General features: G+C 34.0%; 1 protein-coding gene across 1 annotated transcript; it reads right to left on the minus strand.

The window, feature by feature from the left end:
- Positions 1–3,859: 3,859 nt before the first annotated feature.
- On the minus strand, positions 3,860–17,362 carry CLEC9A (C-type lectin domain containing 9A). The gene is made up of 6 exons (XM_004438816.3): positions 17,223–17,362; positions 15,663–15,743; positions 7,299–7,445; positions 6,044–6,195; positions 4,674–4,795; positions 3,860–3,989 (listed from the first exon to the last, which is right to left on the minus strand). Exons 1-6 carry the CDS (start codon positions 17,311–17,313, stop codon positions 3,860–3,862), a joined length of 723 nt encoding a protein of 240 aa, XP_004438873.1. The 5' UTR covers positions 17,314–17,362.
- Positions 17,363–17,635: the final 273 nt, after the last annotated feature.

Raw genomic sequence — 17,635 nt, forward strand, 5'->3', positions numbered from 1 at the left:
ATTTTTATGACAGTGTCACCTGTCAATCACTACTTGCAGATTTCTTCCTTAAGAATTTTTTTTTTCAATTTTCTGATGATTAGCTAGGAAATGTATTCAGTGTTGAACAAATTTTGTGTTGATTTATTGTGTTGTGCAAAGAGAACTGTATTTGTGGTCATAAAATGAGAGTTTTAGACCACTTATTCTGATTTATTTTGGGAAAATCACTTTACTTCACAAAGCTTATTTCATTAAGTATAAAGTGGAAATATTTCTAATTTCCTCAAGGTGTTACGGTTAGCTGAAATGAGGTAAATGTGAAATTAGTTTCACAATCCTAATTGCAATATAAAACGTAAGAGATATTAAAAATGTGTAAAAGGGAGAAGGGATTTAGTGATTCATTTTTAAAAATACGGGAGCACGAAGCATAAACAACCTTCTTTGGATATGTATTCATGAACAAATTGTAGAGAGGCATTTACACTGGGAAGCTGTGGATATTACCAAATACTTTCTACGATGAGTGCAGATATTTAACGAATGTGGTTACTATAATAAACACATAACAAGAAATGTGGATTAGGCCTTTAGTTAAGCAATTAAATGTTATTTAAGCTTCACTACTACAGAAGGAAAATATGGTTAACGTGAGAAAGTCAAACGACTTTTTGGGCTAAGTTGTAAAATAGGGACATGACATGCATCAAGTTTTGACTCCTGGCATCCTACGTAACTGCAATCTAGTTCAGGGTTGGATGACAAGTGTCTCTTTAAATGCCATTGATTTGAAGAGTCTAGCTACCTGGAGAGTGGGTGTTGAATAGTGCTCTCTCTCCAAATCTGCAGCCTGAGGGAAAGTGCCACTTTTGATGGTGAGGAAGGAAAAAATAGCATTTATTTGACATTTTTGCTATTCTTGAGCTTATTCCTCTCCATCTTTGCTCAGTTCCCTCATTTGTATAACAAAACCCACTGATCACGATACCCAAAAGACAGAAAAGGAGTATGACACAACATTCTCTCCACAAACATTTTTTTTTTAATTTTATGAATAAAAAAACATAACGTGAATTTAAAAATATGATTTGCTGAGAACAATTTTCCATTGAGAATCAGAGAGGACAGCACCCCATGAATTAGCTTTTCAGCATGAGAAGACTTTTTTTCTTCTAGGCTCTTGTGCGTTTAGGTCATTCTGAAGAAATTGCAGGAAAAGTCAAACGAGGAACATAGCCTTTCCCGGTCTATCCGAGTTCCCCAGGGTACACAATGAGCTATTTCTTTTCCTGAGGATATTGAACCAGCTCTTAAAACTTATCAACAGGAAGCAGGTCATGAGCCCTGTAACAGCAGGAAGTATGAGAAACGTAATGGGAGCTTTTACTTTGGGGATATAAGAAGATTAAGTAGAAGAGTCTAGCAGGTTGCCTCAGGGTTGGCCTTAATATTTGGGAGTCAAATACTTTGTAAAGGGATTCTTGTTGTTTTTGAAGAATACAGAAAGCAGCATAATCAGATGTAAAGTGTACAAAACTTTTTTACAAGGTTCACTGTATGAATAGATTTTCAGAATCTAATAATACTTATTATAAGTCTATCAAAATTACTGTTTTAATGTTTTTCTTTTTACACACTTAATGTACTCTGACCATACCATATAACAAAGCCTCTTTACATTTCTAGGACAGAGTTTTACGTCTCCTCTTCTTTCCGTTTTTTAAAGCTAACTTGGAACTCAATGAGACAGGTCTAGATACCCAATTCATTATTGGTGGGACTGGGATACGAAACTGGTTCTCTCAGCGCTAAGGCCCAATCTCTTACCACTACCTTGAAAAAGGCCTTGTTATTCTGGGCCAAAAGAAACCTGCAGGAAAACATCTTCCACCTATAACGTCTGTGTAGAAAACAATGTTGCCACTGAAGAAAATTGTAGTTGTAGGAGCTTCTGTCAACTGTACTGTAGATAAAATTCTGACTTGCAAATACCGCATCACGTACTAATGGGATGACATCAGCCCAAGGATGTTTGCCTTTTGCTTCATTGTACTTTTTCTAAAGAGTTATTAAGTGCTTCCTATTCTTTCTCTAAACATAGCTCCATGACAATGCTTAGAAGAATCTTGAAGGCAAACAATCTTTACTAATAAAATTGCTATTGTTTCTCCTTTATTCCAAGTTACTATACTCAGCTGTCAGCTGCCAGCTGTGAAAACCAAACACAGGAGACAACTTATACTGTGTTCTCTTTGCTATTCTCCTTTTCTAGGTTTAGCAGAAAACTAGAGAAAATTCCTTTTATTGAAATTCCCATCATTCAAACTCCAGGTCAAGGGTAAATAAAGAAAAAAAAACACCGAAACACGCTCTTCTCATCCTTAAAGGAATTATCCTTCAGAGGTCATCTTTTTACAATTGATTCTAGGCTCATTTAAATGATTTTCACTGCCTCAGCAAATTAGGTTTTATTTTACTTTATTTATATAAGTTGTGTCTTTATTATAAGGAGAGAAAGATAAGAATCTAATGCATCTCAGCTACTCCTTCGAGAAATAAAAGATTGAATAAAATTATATTGGATTTAGCATATATTTGATGAGAATCTGCTGTATGGTAAGGTGTTGTTCTACGGATAGTAAATGGTAGAAAAATAATATGATAACAATTAGTGAATTTTTCCTTCTTTCAGGTCACAAAATACTATCGTATCCATTGTCTCTTGGGAACAAGCTAGTCCATGTTTCAAGGAACCTACAGACCTAGGACAGAGATTGTCTACAGATTTATTTGAAGAGATTCATTAACTTTAAAACAGATATTCTCTCCAGAGAGTTGCTGACATTTTACATGTAAACTTTATCTTCTCAATATTCCTGTAATACAAGCAGGAAAAGGGGTCATTTTTACCTAGAATACACAAATAAGGTTGATGCCTAGTGATGATTGGTGATTTATTCCAGGTAACAACAGCAAGCACAAATAGAGTGTTCAATTCTGTGCAAGGTACTGTTCTCAGCAATTTATAGACGTTAATGATCTAATCTTCAAACAACGTTTTGAAGTAAGTTCTATTATTATTTTACAATGAAGAAATTGAGGCACAGAGAGAGGCAGCCAAAAGTGCTGGAGTGTCAACCTTGAGATTCCAGACCATGAGTCCTTTGATTTGTGAGCGGTGGGGACGGTCAGTGAGAGGGAGGAAAGAAGCCTATAGCTGTCCTTTACTGCAGAAACACTGATATTGGCAGCCTGATATTCCTTCCACTTATGTGAAGTGCTTGTAGTTCATCTCTCTAGGAGAATTCTGCAGTCCTAAAAATGATATCATCTTACAGGCAGCAGATAGCAGCCTGTCTCCCTTCCAATATCTTTGTCCTCCCATCCTACCAGTCTGATAACATAATGCCTGGAAGCTTAGAAAATGCATAGAAAGATCTGTCAGAGAGAGAGTTTAAAAGGTCACATTTATTTATTTATTAAAAAATATCAGTCAGCTGGAACTGCATCATCTCCCCAATGACTTAGAGATTTCTGTATGGAGTTTATAGTCACTCTATGTGAAAAAAAGAAAAAAGCGACAAATGGAAATTATTTTTCTTCAATTTGTTTTCAATTCTTCAGGGTTTTGTCTTCTATAGCTCTAAATCAGTTTTATTCTTGGCAATTTGAACAACATCAAATAAATGTCTGGAAAGTGTTGAAGAATATTACCAAATGTAAATGCCAAAATAAGTTGTGTGTCCCAGGTAGCTGGTTTCGTAGCCCACACATTGGTTTACTTCTGCACTTGCTGTTTGGCTTTTTGTAGCAGGTTTTCCAATGGCCTATTACAAATACCATTGTAATAGAGAGAACACTTAAAGCACGATTTCTTTCAGATAGATGTTAATGCGTATTTCTCGCAGATAAAATATTTCCAATTGCTGCAGTTAGCGAAAGAAAGGAACTTGTCTTTGAGGAATCCACAGACCTGGTTAGGTGATTCGAGTCTCTGTTCTGGCAACCTGGAGAGGCAAGTCAGTGCATCTGAGGTTAGGTATCGGGCTTACGGTGATGTTCCTGTGGGTAACTAATAAGAGGTGTGCAGCTTTTCATTTTGTTTTATTTTATTTTAGTATGGCACCCTCCTGTGGTAGTTATGTCCTCCTACTTCAACAACAGAGCTGTTTTCTCTCAAGAAAATATGTTAAGGTAATTTCAACAAAATGTATATTAACAAACAAACAAACACGGATACACAAAGATAGACTCTAATTTAGAATTTTTTTCCTGATTCTCCATTCTCAAAATACTAAGGCACCTGATTCTGTTCACCACTCTCCCAGTTCTGTCTGAAAGCTTAATATGGAAATTGCTTAATAATTACTATAATCTCTTTCTCTTAGCACTCTCTAACCATTAAGTGATACAAAAGAAATGTACTTGATAATTACATGAAATTGTTCATTCAGACTCTCAAATTTTGATGTGAATGTGCTAGAGGGTAATGGCAGTGGGGCTGAGAAGGAGGAAGATTTAGAAGCCATGAAGCTACTCTTAAATTGCCTCAGCTTTAATTCCGTCAGAAGCCTGTGAAATTATCATGCTGGTTATGTCTCCTAGAGGAAATCTAAGGTATCAAATAAAATGAACTTTGGAATTCTCTCATGTTTCTAATTTTTCTTATAACATTTTCCTCAGATACCTACAGGTCAGGGGAAGGAGAGGAGCCATCTTGCCAAAGCCAAGGTCCGCTGAGTCCATCCCGAGACAGTCCCACCCAGTAACCATAGCTGCGTTTGATCTTCTTCAGGCTGCCAGTGATAAAGTCCTAGAAGAAACAAGACCTGAAAGGCGAACTGAGGGGGAAAAAAAAACCCAACAACAAACTGTCGTGAAATATGAAGTTTGGAATTTTGCCTAGACAGAAATTAATGGGAACTTGACAGCTTGAGAAAGAGAGAGGGAGGGTATTTAAAAGAAGGGATACATTTTATAGACTTTTTTCTGTTGCCATATGATCAATGCAGTGTTAAGGACTATGGGAAAAATAGGCATCTGGTATTAAAACAGTTTTAATAGATTCAGAGAGTTTTAACAGAGTTTGGTAGATAGTATATGTCAAAAAAAAGGTAAGTGTTATACTAGACCCTCATTATCAGGAGAAGTAAAATCTCCTGGACATCATAGATCTCCTGGAGATCGCCTAGATCATTCTTTCCCAGTATACTTCAGTATGAGGAATAGTTTAGAAGATTCCAGAAGCAACTTAACTGTAGGCATATTTTGTTAGAAGAAACATTAATAACATTTGTCACCAAGTTTGCACAGAAAAAATAGTGTAAACCCATAATTGTAATAAGTTAGTTCAAGTTGCCTTGGTTTACCGCATTTCCTTAACAAATTGTTCTCCCATTATTCTTATAAAAACGAACTTGGACTAACTATTGAATATAGCGGGCAAACATTTTTAATAAGGTCAGAAATATGTAACTATGCATTCTACTTCACACATATTTATGGGTAGAATGATTTCAGGGAAACATCTTATTGTTCGTTTGTTAAGATGTAATACACTAGGTTTAATGTCAGTTAAACATTTCATTTAGCAAATGCTTATTTTTACAGACCTCTCCATTTTATGAATCACCTCACTTTTTATACTTCTGCTTTTTCTTCATAATTACAAAATTGTTATAGGTTATACTTCCCTACAGTATCGAAAATAATAATTTTAAAACATGTATACAATTATAATGAATGTATCTCTTGGACTGGATTAGCACATCACAAAATGCTATTTCCCTTTCCTTCGCCCCTTTTTGATTAACAGTAACAGATGTAGAGCTAACATACTCTCCTTGATTTCTGGATAATCATTCTGGGTTTTTTTGGTTTCTCCAGTTAAAAGGAAAACAAACCATATTAATGCCTACTTTGTCTGTTTTACACCTTTATTTCAACAAATATACTACTGTTATAGAATATGAAGGAATTCTGTCTTATAAGAATCAGTCCTTTCTTTTAATGGGTGACATGGTATTTTCAGAATGATATGAAATCATAAAATAGTGCTTACCATTTCTTCTTTATTGTCTATTTGTAGAAGAGTAGAGCCCTCCTTCAAACAATTCTCTTTACTGGCATGCCAGATTTTGTGATTTTCAACGACATAGTAACAACTTTCTCCATTCTGAATCCAGTTGTCTGGACAAGGGCTGCAGTTATGGGCTTTGAACATAAACATTTTACCTTATTAAAGTTGTTGTAAAAATATTAGTCGCACATCTCCTCCAAAGAACCCCTTGGGTCACCCCCAGTGAAGCTGAACGCTCTAACTGAATGGTTCATATGATGCAGTACTTACCAATTTCAGCTTCTCTGAGGATGAATACAATAAGATTTATGTAATTATTTCCAACTGCAATAGATCACTAAGAATTATTTTGAGGTAAAATTAATTTGGGACTATCTTTTCCCAAATCGTTCCCCTTCTATAATACATAATCTGATTATTCTATTTTTATAAATCTTTCATTTTTTTAAGTTTACATCATTTATAGTCTTCATTTGTTTGCTTATTGTTTAGTGTTCATTTAATCTTACTTAAATTGGTTTAGTTGAAAATGTACTACTTGACTAAATTTTAGTCAGAAGGAGCTACAATAGGTTTTTGACCTATCTCATCGGCAATTACTTAAATAGTATCCACTACAGGAAAGTTAATTCTCTATGTTATATGTATAATTAAATGCTAAACAAGTAACTATAGAATACTTGACAAACTATACAACAGGTAGAAATAGACTGTTTTAGGTTTAAAATGCTTGTAACACTTGTAAAGGTTAAACGGAAATAACTGTAGAATTTTTAAAAAGAGCTGAATCCTGCATTGCTATAATTTTATTACAAATACTCTAATTTTCAAAATGGATTTTCTGCTCAAAGAGTTAGGTAAATTTGTAAAGAAATAGCTAAACTAAATATATTGAGGAATTTGGAGCTATAATTAAAGATACACATAAATTTGAGTGATGGGATAAAACATAGAATGTTGCTTTTTTAAAAATCTGACCTACTAATCTCACACATTTCACTTTGAAATTTGACTGTATGTTTTCTTTACCTGCATTTCTTAGAACCTCAGTATTTTCCACATACTATTGAAATATACAAATAACATTGAACTGGAGAATGGATCAAAATTATGGGTTTCCTATTATAAAATCCTAACTACAATTTTGCAGAGGATAAAATGTGTGTCACTGTTTCTTTTGAGGAATTGGCACACACATTCATATCTGCACAGTGGAAATTGATCTTATGTCAATTACCTGAACTTAAAGAGCTCTTCATGAGGGTTTGACAATATTTTATCTGGAGGTCAGGGTTTCTATTCCATTGTGTGAAGTTCAACAGTGCTCTCTCCTGTTGGATGAGTTTTTCTTGCTGCTTCATTGCAATAGCGGACACCTGGAACACTTCAAGCAATAACAATCATTTCTAGTAAAATACTGAAAAATTATAACAAAGTAATCTTTCAACACAGACTAAGGACAACTACATATTACTGATCATTTTCGTGACTTTAATTTGTATTATTTTGTTTTTATTTGAAGTTTACATTGTTCAAGAATCAAAAACTACAAAGGATACACAGCAAAAAGCCACTTTGCCACCCTTGTCTCCTTATTCACCCAATCATGCCCCCTAAGCAGTCACGTTTACCAATTTCTTTTTTATTTTTCCAGAAATATTTTGAATTTTATAAGCAAATGAATATAAAATGCCCTCTCTTCCCTTTACACAAACAGTAACAATTTGTTTACATGGTTTTGTGTCTTTTGTTTTATCACATAAGATATATTTTGGACATAATTCCATATCAGTACACAAAAAGCTTTCTCATTCTTTCATTATAACTGTACAGGATTCCATCGTATGGATGTAACATGATTTATTTTACTCATTCTCTATTGATTTTTATACTGTAATCTTTTGGTATAACAGAAATAAATTGTGTAATAAAGAACCTTAGTCATACATAATTTCATATATGTGCAAGTATGTTTTTAAGATAAGTTGCTAGGTCAAAGTTTATGTGCATTTAAATTGTATTAGATATTTCCAAATTACCCTCACTATATGGTGTTACAAATAGTATCTTAGTATCGTTTGAATTTGCGTTTCTCTTTTTATATTTGATGTTGAAACTCTTTTCACATACATTTAAGTAAAAGTCGGGTATATTTCCTTTTCTATGAAGTGTATAATTATATCCTTTGTAATATTTTTTCATTGGGTTTCTAGTCTTTTCCTTATTGTTTTATATGAGGTCCTTAGTGTGCTGTGAAAATTAATTCCAACAGGCCTGGAATCAGCCTGAGCAGTGTTTCTAAAGTTCCTGCAGGGCACCGGCCTCTGGACAGGGCATGAAACATACTGATTAGCAGTGGAACTTGGAGGATTTTTTGGCCAGATTATACCAGCTTGTCAGTATTTTTTATTGATGACATGTGATTGATGATTGCCCATGGTTACAGGGAGACCCTGGGAAGGCTCTGCTGTTGAGGCTGGTTACCTCACAGGAATATGCCTGTGTGGCCAGCAAAATATAAAATTCCCAAGCGAGACTCCATTTTGGGCTCCCTGGTACCAAGGTGGTCAATAAACATATAGTGGTTCTTGACTCAAGAGAGAGTTTATCTCCTCAAGGACACTTACAGCGAGAGGAAAAGGTGTCTGCCTGCGCTTGGCCTCCCCAGACTTCTTGTTATAATACGTATCTTTGCTTTAATGCTGTTGTTAAATTGTATCCTTTTCTTGTAATAAACTGTAGGTTTGGAAGCACTGTCATTTTGGGTCCTGAGTCATCTTTAGCAACGAATCCTGTTCAACTGATTCTGTTAGTGCACTTGTATTTTGGTGAAGTTAGCTTTTTGTATGGTATAAGCTCCAGTTACATTTTCCCAGTTTGTCTTTTGACTTTGCTTGTGGTAGTTTACCCCACATAGATCAGATATTTCTTGAGTCATGTTTTTACACCTGAGATTATACTTTTATAAATATATTTCACATTTACATTTTGAAGTGGCTGGAACTTATTCTGTTGTAAATTATAAGGTATGACTTCAACATTTTCCCCCCCAGAAGGCTACACTGTTGTCTATCATTTATTGAACGATCCCCCCTCTCATGTTCTTTTAGTTGCCATCTTTAGCTTAAATTTCCAATAAACTACTTGGGTATATTTCTATTGTTTTGATTATATTCAATCCCTATTTATCTATTAGTATGTCAGCACCAAATAGCCTTAATTATTTTAGGTTTATAATTTATTTCAATATCTGATAGGGCCAACGTTTCTCCCAATTTCACATTACTTTTATACTATTTTTTTCTTGTTCTTTTCATACCATTCTGGCTAGCTTATTAAACCAGTTCTTTTTAAAAATCATATTTTAAAGTATCTACCCACTCCTATTTTATTAAATATTTTTCTCAACATAGATATTGATTTTATCTTTTATTTTTATACAATTTCTGGAAACTTAATGGGCTTAATGTTTGTAATCAATTTGGGAATATATTTATCCAACAAGTCATAATAATCTGACTTTTGTCCAAATCTCTTTGTCTTCCACTTTTGGGTCTCCTCTTACACATATACTAATCCTTCTCATGTATGTTTTATGTCTCTCTCTCACTTTTCTATATTTTTCTATCTTGTCACTATTCCTCTCTTCATTCTATTACTTCTTTGTATCTTCTGCTTTATCTTCTAGTTAATTAATTTACTCTTCAGCTGAGTGAATATATTTAATTCTTTTTTTGGGTGATAAAGCAGATCATAACCATTGCAATTTGTTAAAGCTTTATTCAGGTATAATTTATATGCAACCACACATATTTAACCAGTAAAATTTGATATATTATCATATATATATATATTCATACCAACTATCACCACAATCTAGATAATGAACTTATCCATCACACAAAATTTTCCTGCTCATATTATTTAAGTAACATTTTATTTTGAGTTAATTATAGATTCACATGCAGTTGTAGGAAATAATTCTATATTTTAGTTCTTTTTTGATGTGTGGTTTGCAAATATTTACTACCAGCTTATAACTTGCCTTTTTGTTTAATCCTCTTAATGGTGTCTTTCACTCACCACATTCGTTAGTTCTAGGTTAAAGGCTATACCAGCTACATTTACATGGTTTAACAGAGAGTGGTTTAACAGAGTGTTATATAATTGGTTTGAAATAAGTTTATGATCTATTAATAGTTATTAAGTGGCAGTTATTAAGTAGACATGTTGTTTTATAGAAGGAGAGAAGAGAATCAAGGAAATCAATTACTGAATTAAAAAGAAAAAAACTATACATGCCAGTGAGACCGTAAAAAGTAAAAATCAGACCTCTTAGAGAGAAATAGAAAAAAAGAAGAAATAGGCAGAATTGTAAAATAATTTCCTTTTTTTAACCACATTTTAAAGAGGGAATTAACTAAGATCACAAAACGAATCTGATCAAGAATTGATCAGATCTGCATTGTTTATAATAATTGCACTAGCCAAACTCCACTCCTTTCAGATTGCCATTTTAGAATAATGGATTATTAGAAAAATGCAAGTGAAGTGAATATTTTTAAGGTTGGTCCACATAAAATCTCTTTAGTTCTGTCTCAGATGGAGACTTGAATGCAATTTGCTTGTGCTCTTAATAGAGGATATTGTCGTGAAGGGGAAGAATATACTTTGTGTGTTAAAAAAACAATTTGCATCTGCATGTTGTTCATCTCTCCATTAACTGGTCAAGTCAGCAATCATAATAAAATATGTAATTGCGTATCTGTATCTTCTGATCTGCTTTAGTTATCAACATTGCTACTGAGAAGGAAATGCTAGAAACCAAGAACTGTGGACTAGAGAAAGCAGAGGTTTATACCCTGTCCATGTGTGAATAGTTCAAGTAATCCAGGCTGCCAGTGGCTTGGATTATTTTCCTTCTTCTTAGCAAAAGGTTGAATCTAACTAGAGTAGGGAGTAGGACAGTGATGTTATTTATATTATCCTATTAATAATCTGGCATGTTTAGATACCGAAAAATAATCTTTCTTTTAGGAATTTGAAGTATTATTCTAAAATTTTAAATTTTGATGAACTTTGTCTAGTTAACAATATTTTTGAGGTTATTATTGCTTTGTTTATTACTATTTGAAAAGCCTTCATGACATAAAACTGTAATAAAACTGGAGAAAGAGAAATGAGACTTTTGTTAGTTTCCCCCTAAATGGAAAGCAACATACTGCCCCTTTATTGGTGTTGGGGTTGTAATCAATTTGCAACAAGTGAGGAATAAAGATTAAACAATATAATTACGTGGGGAAATATAAGACAAAATATTTTCAGTGCCTTCCAAAATAAAAGTATTTATTTATGATGTTATATGTTATACCTAATTGATAAACTAGGAAAATGAAAAAGAACAGTAAAAAAGAATGAAAAAAATCTAATTTCTCAGAAAATATTTTGCACTATAGAGTTTTGTAATTAGAAATTCAACTAGCATAACTAATATAGTAGAAAAAGACAGAAAATACAAAATAGTAAGGAGAAAGCAAGAAATTACTTCTACTTTTAAACCTATCACTCAAATAACAGTTGTTAAGATTTAGTTTATATCCATTGAAACCTTTTTCCATATATGCATGTAAAAAATACAAGGATTTGACATATCGTTTTTATAAAGCTACATTTTTCTATAAATGACTTTTTTTTTTTATAATTTTTATTTATTTATTTTTCTCCCCCAAAGCCCCAGTAGATAGTTGTATGTCATAGTTGCAGATCCCTCTAGTTGCTGTATGTGGGACATGGCCTCAGCATGGCCGGAGAAGCGGTGTGTAGGTGCTCGCCTGGGATCCGAACCTGGGGCGCCAGCAGCAGAGTGCATGCACTTAACGGCTAAGCCACGGGGCCGGCCCTATAAATGACTTTTTTTTTTTTTTTTTTAAAGATTTTATTTATTCAGTTTTTCCCCCCAAAGCCCCAGTAGATAGTTGTATGTCATAGGTTCACATCCTTCTAGTTGCTGTACGTGGGACTCAGCCTCGCGTTGGCCGGAGAAGTGGTGCCTCGGGGCGCTCCCGGGATCCGAACCCGGGCCCCCAGCATCAGAGCGCGCGCACTTAACCGCTAAGCCACGGAGCCGGCCCTATAAATGACTTTTTAATCTGTTTCTTTCATAGGAAAATATTGCCTAATTATATCTCCATGTTAATAACAACAGTCCTAGAGGACTTCTTTAAATTACTGCATTGTATTCTTTTATATCAATGTAACATGATTAATTTTACTAGTTATTTTATTGTCAGACAGGTATGAACACCCTTTTAATAACATATAAGAATAATTTGTAGTTATTTCATTCATTACTTTCATATTATGATACTTTAATTAGAAGGATATAGATTTCATTCACTACTTTTTGTGTATATATGTATAATATGTATACACATATTATATATATAATTTAAACATTATTGACATTTCTCTCACAATAAAAATTTTCAGGAAGAGATCATATAACACTTAACATTCTTTATTAACATGAAACATGATTAAGATGGAATAATTACTAAAAATTAAACATGATTTTTATAACTCAAAACCTAGTGGCTATGACATAATCTGTAACCAGCAGGGACAAGCAGTTAGTTAGGAAAGTTTGAAGTGAAGAAGCTGCTTCTTGTTTAACACAACTGCCGTGTTTCTGTAACTGGTTTTAGTTGAAAAAAGCCTTAAGTGCTGAGAATACATAACGCGACCTTGGGAAATGATAATGTTGGTCACAATAAATAAATAAATAAATAAATAAAAGCCACTACATTTAGACAAAAGCTAAAGGTAAAAATATTTTACATTTGTATCGTAACATTTAGGTTTTAAAAGTAGATGTTTACGGTTATTAACGCAAAACTAAAGAAAGCAAAAACTTTTATTTGTAAGCATTTTCCAGAAATTACTGAAAGTCTTAAATGCTTTCTTTTCTAGCTAGCTTTCCTTTAGCCTCATCAAAGTAACATTTTCTTTATATAATTTTTATTTTGGGAGTTGAAAAAAATTTTTTCAATACATACTACATCTATGGGGTTAAAACATTAAAAAACCCACAAAAAGGAAACAATGAAATGTCTTGTTTCACCATTGTCATCATCTATCTCACTAGTCCTGATCTCATTTTTAGTTATTTCTTATATATCCTTCCAGTGTTACTTTGGGTAACTTGAAGTTATCCTTTCTTAATCAATTTGTGACATAGTAAATACATTATTTTAAATGCTGCTTCTTTTCACTTAACAATATATCATGAAAACATTTACATATCAGTCAACAGAGAGCAGCTGCTACAGATGCTGCTGTTTCTCTGCCCCCTCCTCCTTCCCCTCCCCTCCCTCTCCTCCCCTCCCCCTCCTCCTCATCCCCCTTCTCCTCCTCCTTCTCATCCTCCTATTCCTCCTGCTCCTCCTTCTTGCTTCATGGTATTCCGTATTGTGGATGTACCATTGTTGATTTAAATTGTCCCTTAGTGATAGGCATTTGAGAGTTTTTAATATTTTTTCCCCCATTGCTACCCATGCAAGTTTATTTTACAGGACATAGTGACAGAAAAATTTTCCAAAAGTGGAATTTCGAAGTCAAAATTAATTAAAACAGTTTAAGATGACCCACAGTTTTTTAGGAACATAATTGTCTATTTTATCCAAACAGATTTTATGAACTACACAGAGAGGAAGACAAAATTAAGTACCCACAGGACGGCAAGTTTTGTGAGGACATGGAAGATGTACAGTATTTTTTTTTTTTTTTTTTTTTTTTGGGAGGAGATCAGCCCTGTGCTAACATCTGCCAATCCTCCTCTTTTTGTGCTGAGGAAGACTGGCTCCGGGCTAACATCAGTGCCTATCTTCCTCCACTTTATATGGGATGATGCCGCCACAGCATGGCTTGCCAAGTGGTGCCTTGGTGCGTGTCCAGGATTCGAACCGGCGAACCCCAGGCTGCTGCAGCAGAGCGCACACACTTAACTGCTTGCGCCACCAGGCTGGCCCCTGTACAATATGCTTTTATAAGCATCCTTAGTATGTACTATATGCTGTTTGGCAATATAGTAATTGGTGATTGGAGACCATAGGCTTATTTTTATATAAAAAACTAATTCTATATCCCATTTACTTGACCATATTGCTTCAAAATGTTGCATCTTCAGTTAATCTTGTTTTTAATTGAAAGAGTTCTTTACACTTCAAATTTGTTTTATCTTCTTACCCCCAGTAGTTCATATTTATAAAACAACATTGAAATTTATTATATAGAAGTACTATTTGAACCATGCCTTTTAACGTTTGCAATGTCAGTTGCATAGGGATTCTTGCATTGTTGTTAGAATGGAGCTTGGCAATATTCCGTTAAAAGTCTTCAGGTTTTACAGAAGACACTGGGTTATTAGAGGTTAATAGACTTATCTGTTAGCTGTCTTTCAACTCTGCAATCCACTTTCAGTATGTCTGTCTGATAAATAGACATTTCAATGTAAGGTTCCTTAAAAAAATGAACTTGCATTTGATTTAAATTTATTTTTGGATAAAGCACAGAAGGAGCATAGAATGAGATAAGGAAAGCTTTCTGGAAGTTCTAACATTTGTTGTGGGCTGTGTAATTATATGTGAGGTGACAGACAAGGTAACAATTATTTATTGAGCTCCTAGTAATTCTTAAGACATTTCTCTGAGAACCATCAGGAAAATAAGCTCATAGCTAACATGAGCAAGATCAAGTGTCTTATACCTTGTGGAAGCAAATCTGAACTCATCTCTTCCTCATTCTCAGAACTGATAATTCTCTCTCACTGGCTAAAGTCTACTAGACAGAGAAATGATTTGCCAAGGCATGCAAGAAAGAAGAGTTATCCGGACAATAACCTTCATCTTTGTCTTTCTAAGCATATTTCTTAGTGCTAGCATGAGTGATAAGAAAGGTTCTTAGTCCGTTTTTTGCAATCTGCAGCTCTGTAATTATTATATCTTATAACAACTTCACTTGCCAGAATTGGGAACATGTCTCAAGTTTGGACTAAAAGGAATAAAGAAATGTCATTAAATATGGCCGAGATAAAGTTCTCAGGTTTTCATTACACATATTAAATTGTACCTTACCTAATATAAAGTGAAAAACTCTTATTAAAATAATCTGCATAAGTCAAGTTTAGAATAAATGTATATTTAGAAAAGGAAGAGCATGTACTGGAATCTTTCAGCTCGCACGCTGTGGCTAATATGATTCACAAATTACAGCGTAATATACATAATTACTTACATTATTTTCCCCAAAAAGACCTATGGCGTTAGATTTGAGTTAAACAACATGCAATTGAACGTTAAAAGTTATCAGTGGCATCCAAGTGCTTAGTGAGTTATATCAAATAAATGTCCCATAACTTAAATTAGGAAGCCATTATTTTATATGACTTATATACATTTAGCTGTTTCTAATTGATTTATTTATCCATTTATGAATTATGAAGTTTTGTTTATAATGATATAGATACATAATTGTATATAAAGATATATGTAGTATATAATACATATATAGAGAGATTATTTTGAAGATATCCTTTCGTACTTACACTTGATGCCCAAGAAAATGGAGGTTGTTATTGAGCCCACGCAGAAAATACATGCAATCACTATCACAAGACACCATGTTCCTAAACAAGGAATAGGGACAATGAAATTTAGTTTGAGAAAGTAGATGAAAGATATGGGCCAGGATAAGACAAGACTGAGAAAAAGAATGAATTAACATTAGGCATTCCTACTAGAGTACCGTTGAGGCCTTTTAACTATGTGTAACAGGTAAAAGAGAACTCAAACTCTTTGAAATGCAAGTTATAACATGGATAGCATTTAATTCGGAAACATGCCAAATAGAAGAGATTTAATAATATACTTCTCTAACTCTTACACGATGCCAAAAACTTACTAACTAGTTGTATGTATTCTTTTCCAACTTTCAGAGATTATAACAAACCAGGCAGCAAGTTTAAGTTTTGAAAGCAAAAATGCTGTTTCACATCTCCTCATCTCTTTGCAGTGTCACTTGAACATGATTGGTTTAAAGATACTTCCTCTTAAACACACAGTTTGGGATGAGAAATATGTTTTTCCAGGTAATTTTGCAACTATTCAGGAAGGAAAAATGAAGAATGTGTGATTTGTTATATTCTTAGCACTAATCAGACAAAAATATGTAAACTTTATCTTTGGATAGTGTGGTAGGCTGAATAATGCCTCTGCCCAAGATGCCCATGTTCCAATTCCTGGAACCTGTAAATGTTAAATTATGTGGTAAAAGAGACTTTAAAGATGTTATTAACCAAATGATCTTGGAATGGGGAGATTATCTGGACCCTTATAAGTGAGAGGTAAGAGATCAGAGGGACAGAGTGCCATATGATAATGGAAGCAGAGAGACATTTGAAGACGGTGTGCTGCTGAATTAGAATATGGGGGCAGGAGCCATGAGACATGGAAAGTAAGAAATGCAGCTCTAGAAACTGGAAAAGACAAGGGAATGGATTCTCCCTTAGAGCTTCTTGAGAGAATGCAGCCCTGCCAACACCTTGGTCTCAGCCCAGTGAAACCCATTTGGACCTCTGATCTGTAGACCTGTAAAATAAATTTGTGTTGTATTAAGCCCCTAAGTCTGTGGTGATTTGTAACCTCAACAATAGGAAACTAGTACAAATATTAAATAATAAAGACAGAACTGATTACTATAGCAGACAGCTCTAGGCTGATAAGATTTTCCCAGTTTTCCAACCTATGTTTTCTCTTTATTTCTTAATACGTTATCAGATCAATTTCAGGGTGTTTTATGCAGGAACTGAAATAATTTAAAAAAATATGATTTCTTTTCTTACTTTCCAAATCCAGGAATTCTTTTTCTTTTCCAGCAAGAGAGAGAGAATAAAGGACCACATACTTGTCAAGTGCATTGCTCTTTTCCTTTTCACCTTTACTTACTCCTCGTCCACTTTATTTCATTGTTTAATGTTAGCATATCATGCACAGCATCATACACTTCAGAGGGTTGTCTCATTAGAAAAATCACCTTGGGCTCATCATAGAACAAGAAACAAAATGTAAACTGCAAAGTTTTGGACTAAATAGTTAGAACTGGTTACCTGAACATTTGGTGGAAGGCAGATGTTTCTGGTAAGGGTTTGATGTTGGATTATCCCATCGAAGAGAAGTATACATTTCTTCTTCTTGCATATCTGAGATGCTTTGATAGGTAAGGCAGTCCACACGAGAAGCTGAGACAAATAACTTCTTTTGTAGTCAGGAGCAGATGGGTGAAAGAACTGAAATTGGCCACTTTTTCACTCCAGTGAGAAAATATGTTTGGGTTTAAGGAATAGAATAAATGCATCTTCATCCAGAAAGTAGAAGTTTATGAAGTTTAAGCCAAAGCACAACTTGTTAAAGAAGGAAATGAGAAAGAAACTGGACTCAAAATTGCCAACGATAGAACATGTTATTGTTCTGGTTTCTAAAATGTAGCAGATGTTGAAAGTGATAGCACCAGATTACTGTT

Source organism: Ceratotherium simum, chromosome 17 (assembly GCF_057802395.1).
Source record: "Ceratotherium simum simum isolate JZ-2026a chromosome 17, ASM5780239v1, whole genome shotgun sequence".
Classification (NCBI taxonomy): Eukaryota; Metazoa; Chordata; class Mammalia; order Perissodactyla; family Rhinocerotidae; genus Ceratotherium; species Ceratotherium simum.

Bases quoted from the DNA above. Each gene is read 5' to 3' on its own strand.
- CLEC9A (XM_004438816.3), bottom strand. From the start codon at position 17,313: ATGCAAGAAGAAGAAATGTATACTTCTCTTCGATGGGATAATCCAACA. The intron at 7,446-15,662 runs GTAAGTACGAAA...TATTGCTTGAAG, and splicing joins CATTTTCTTGGGCATCAAGT to TGTTCCAGGTGTCCGCTATT. The intron at 3,990-4,673 runs GTAGGTATCTGA...TTGCCTCTCCAG, and splicing joins TCCTCTCCTTCCCCTGACCT to GTTGCCAGAACAGAGACTCG.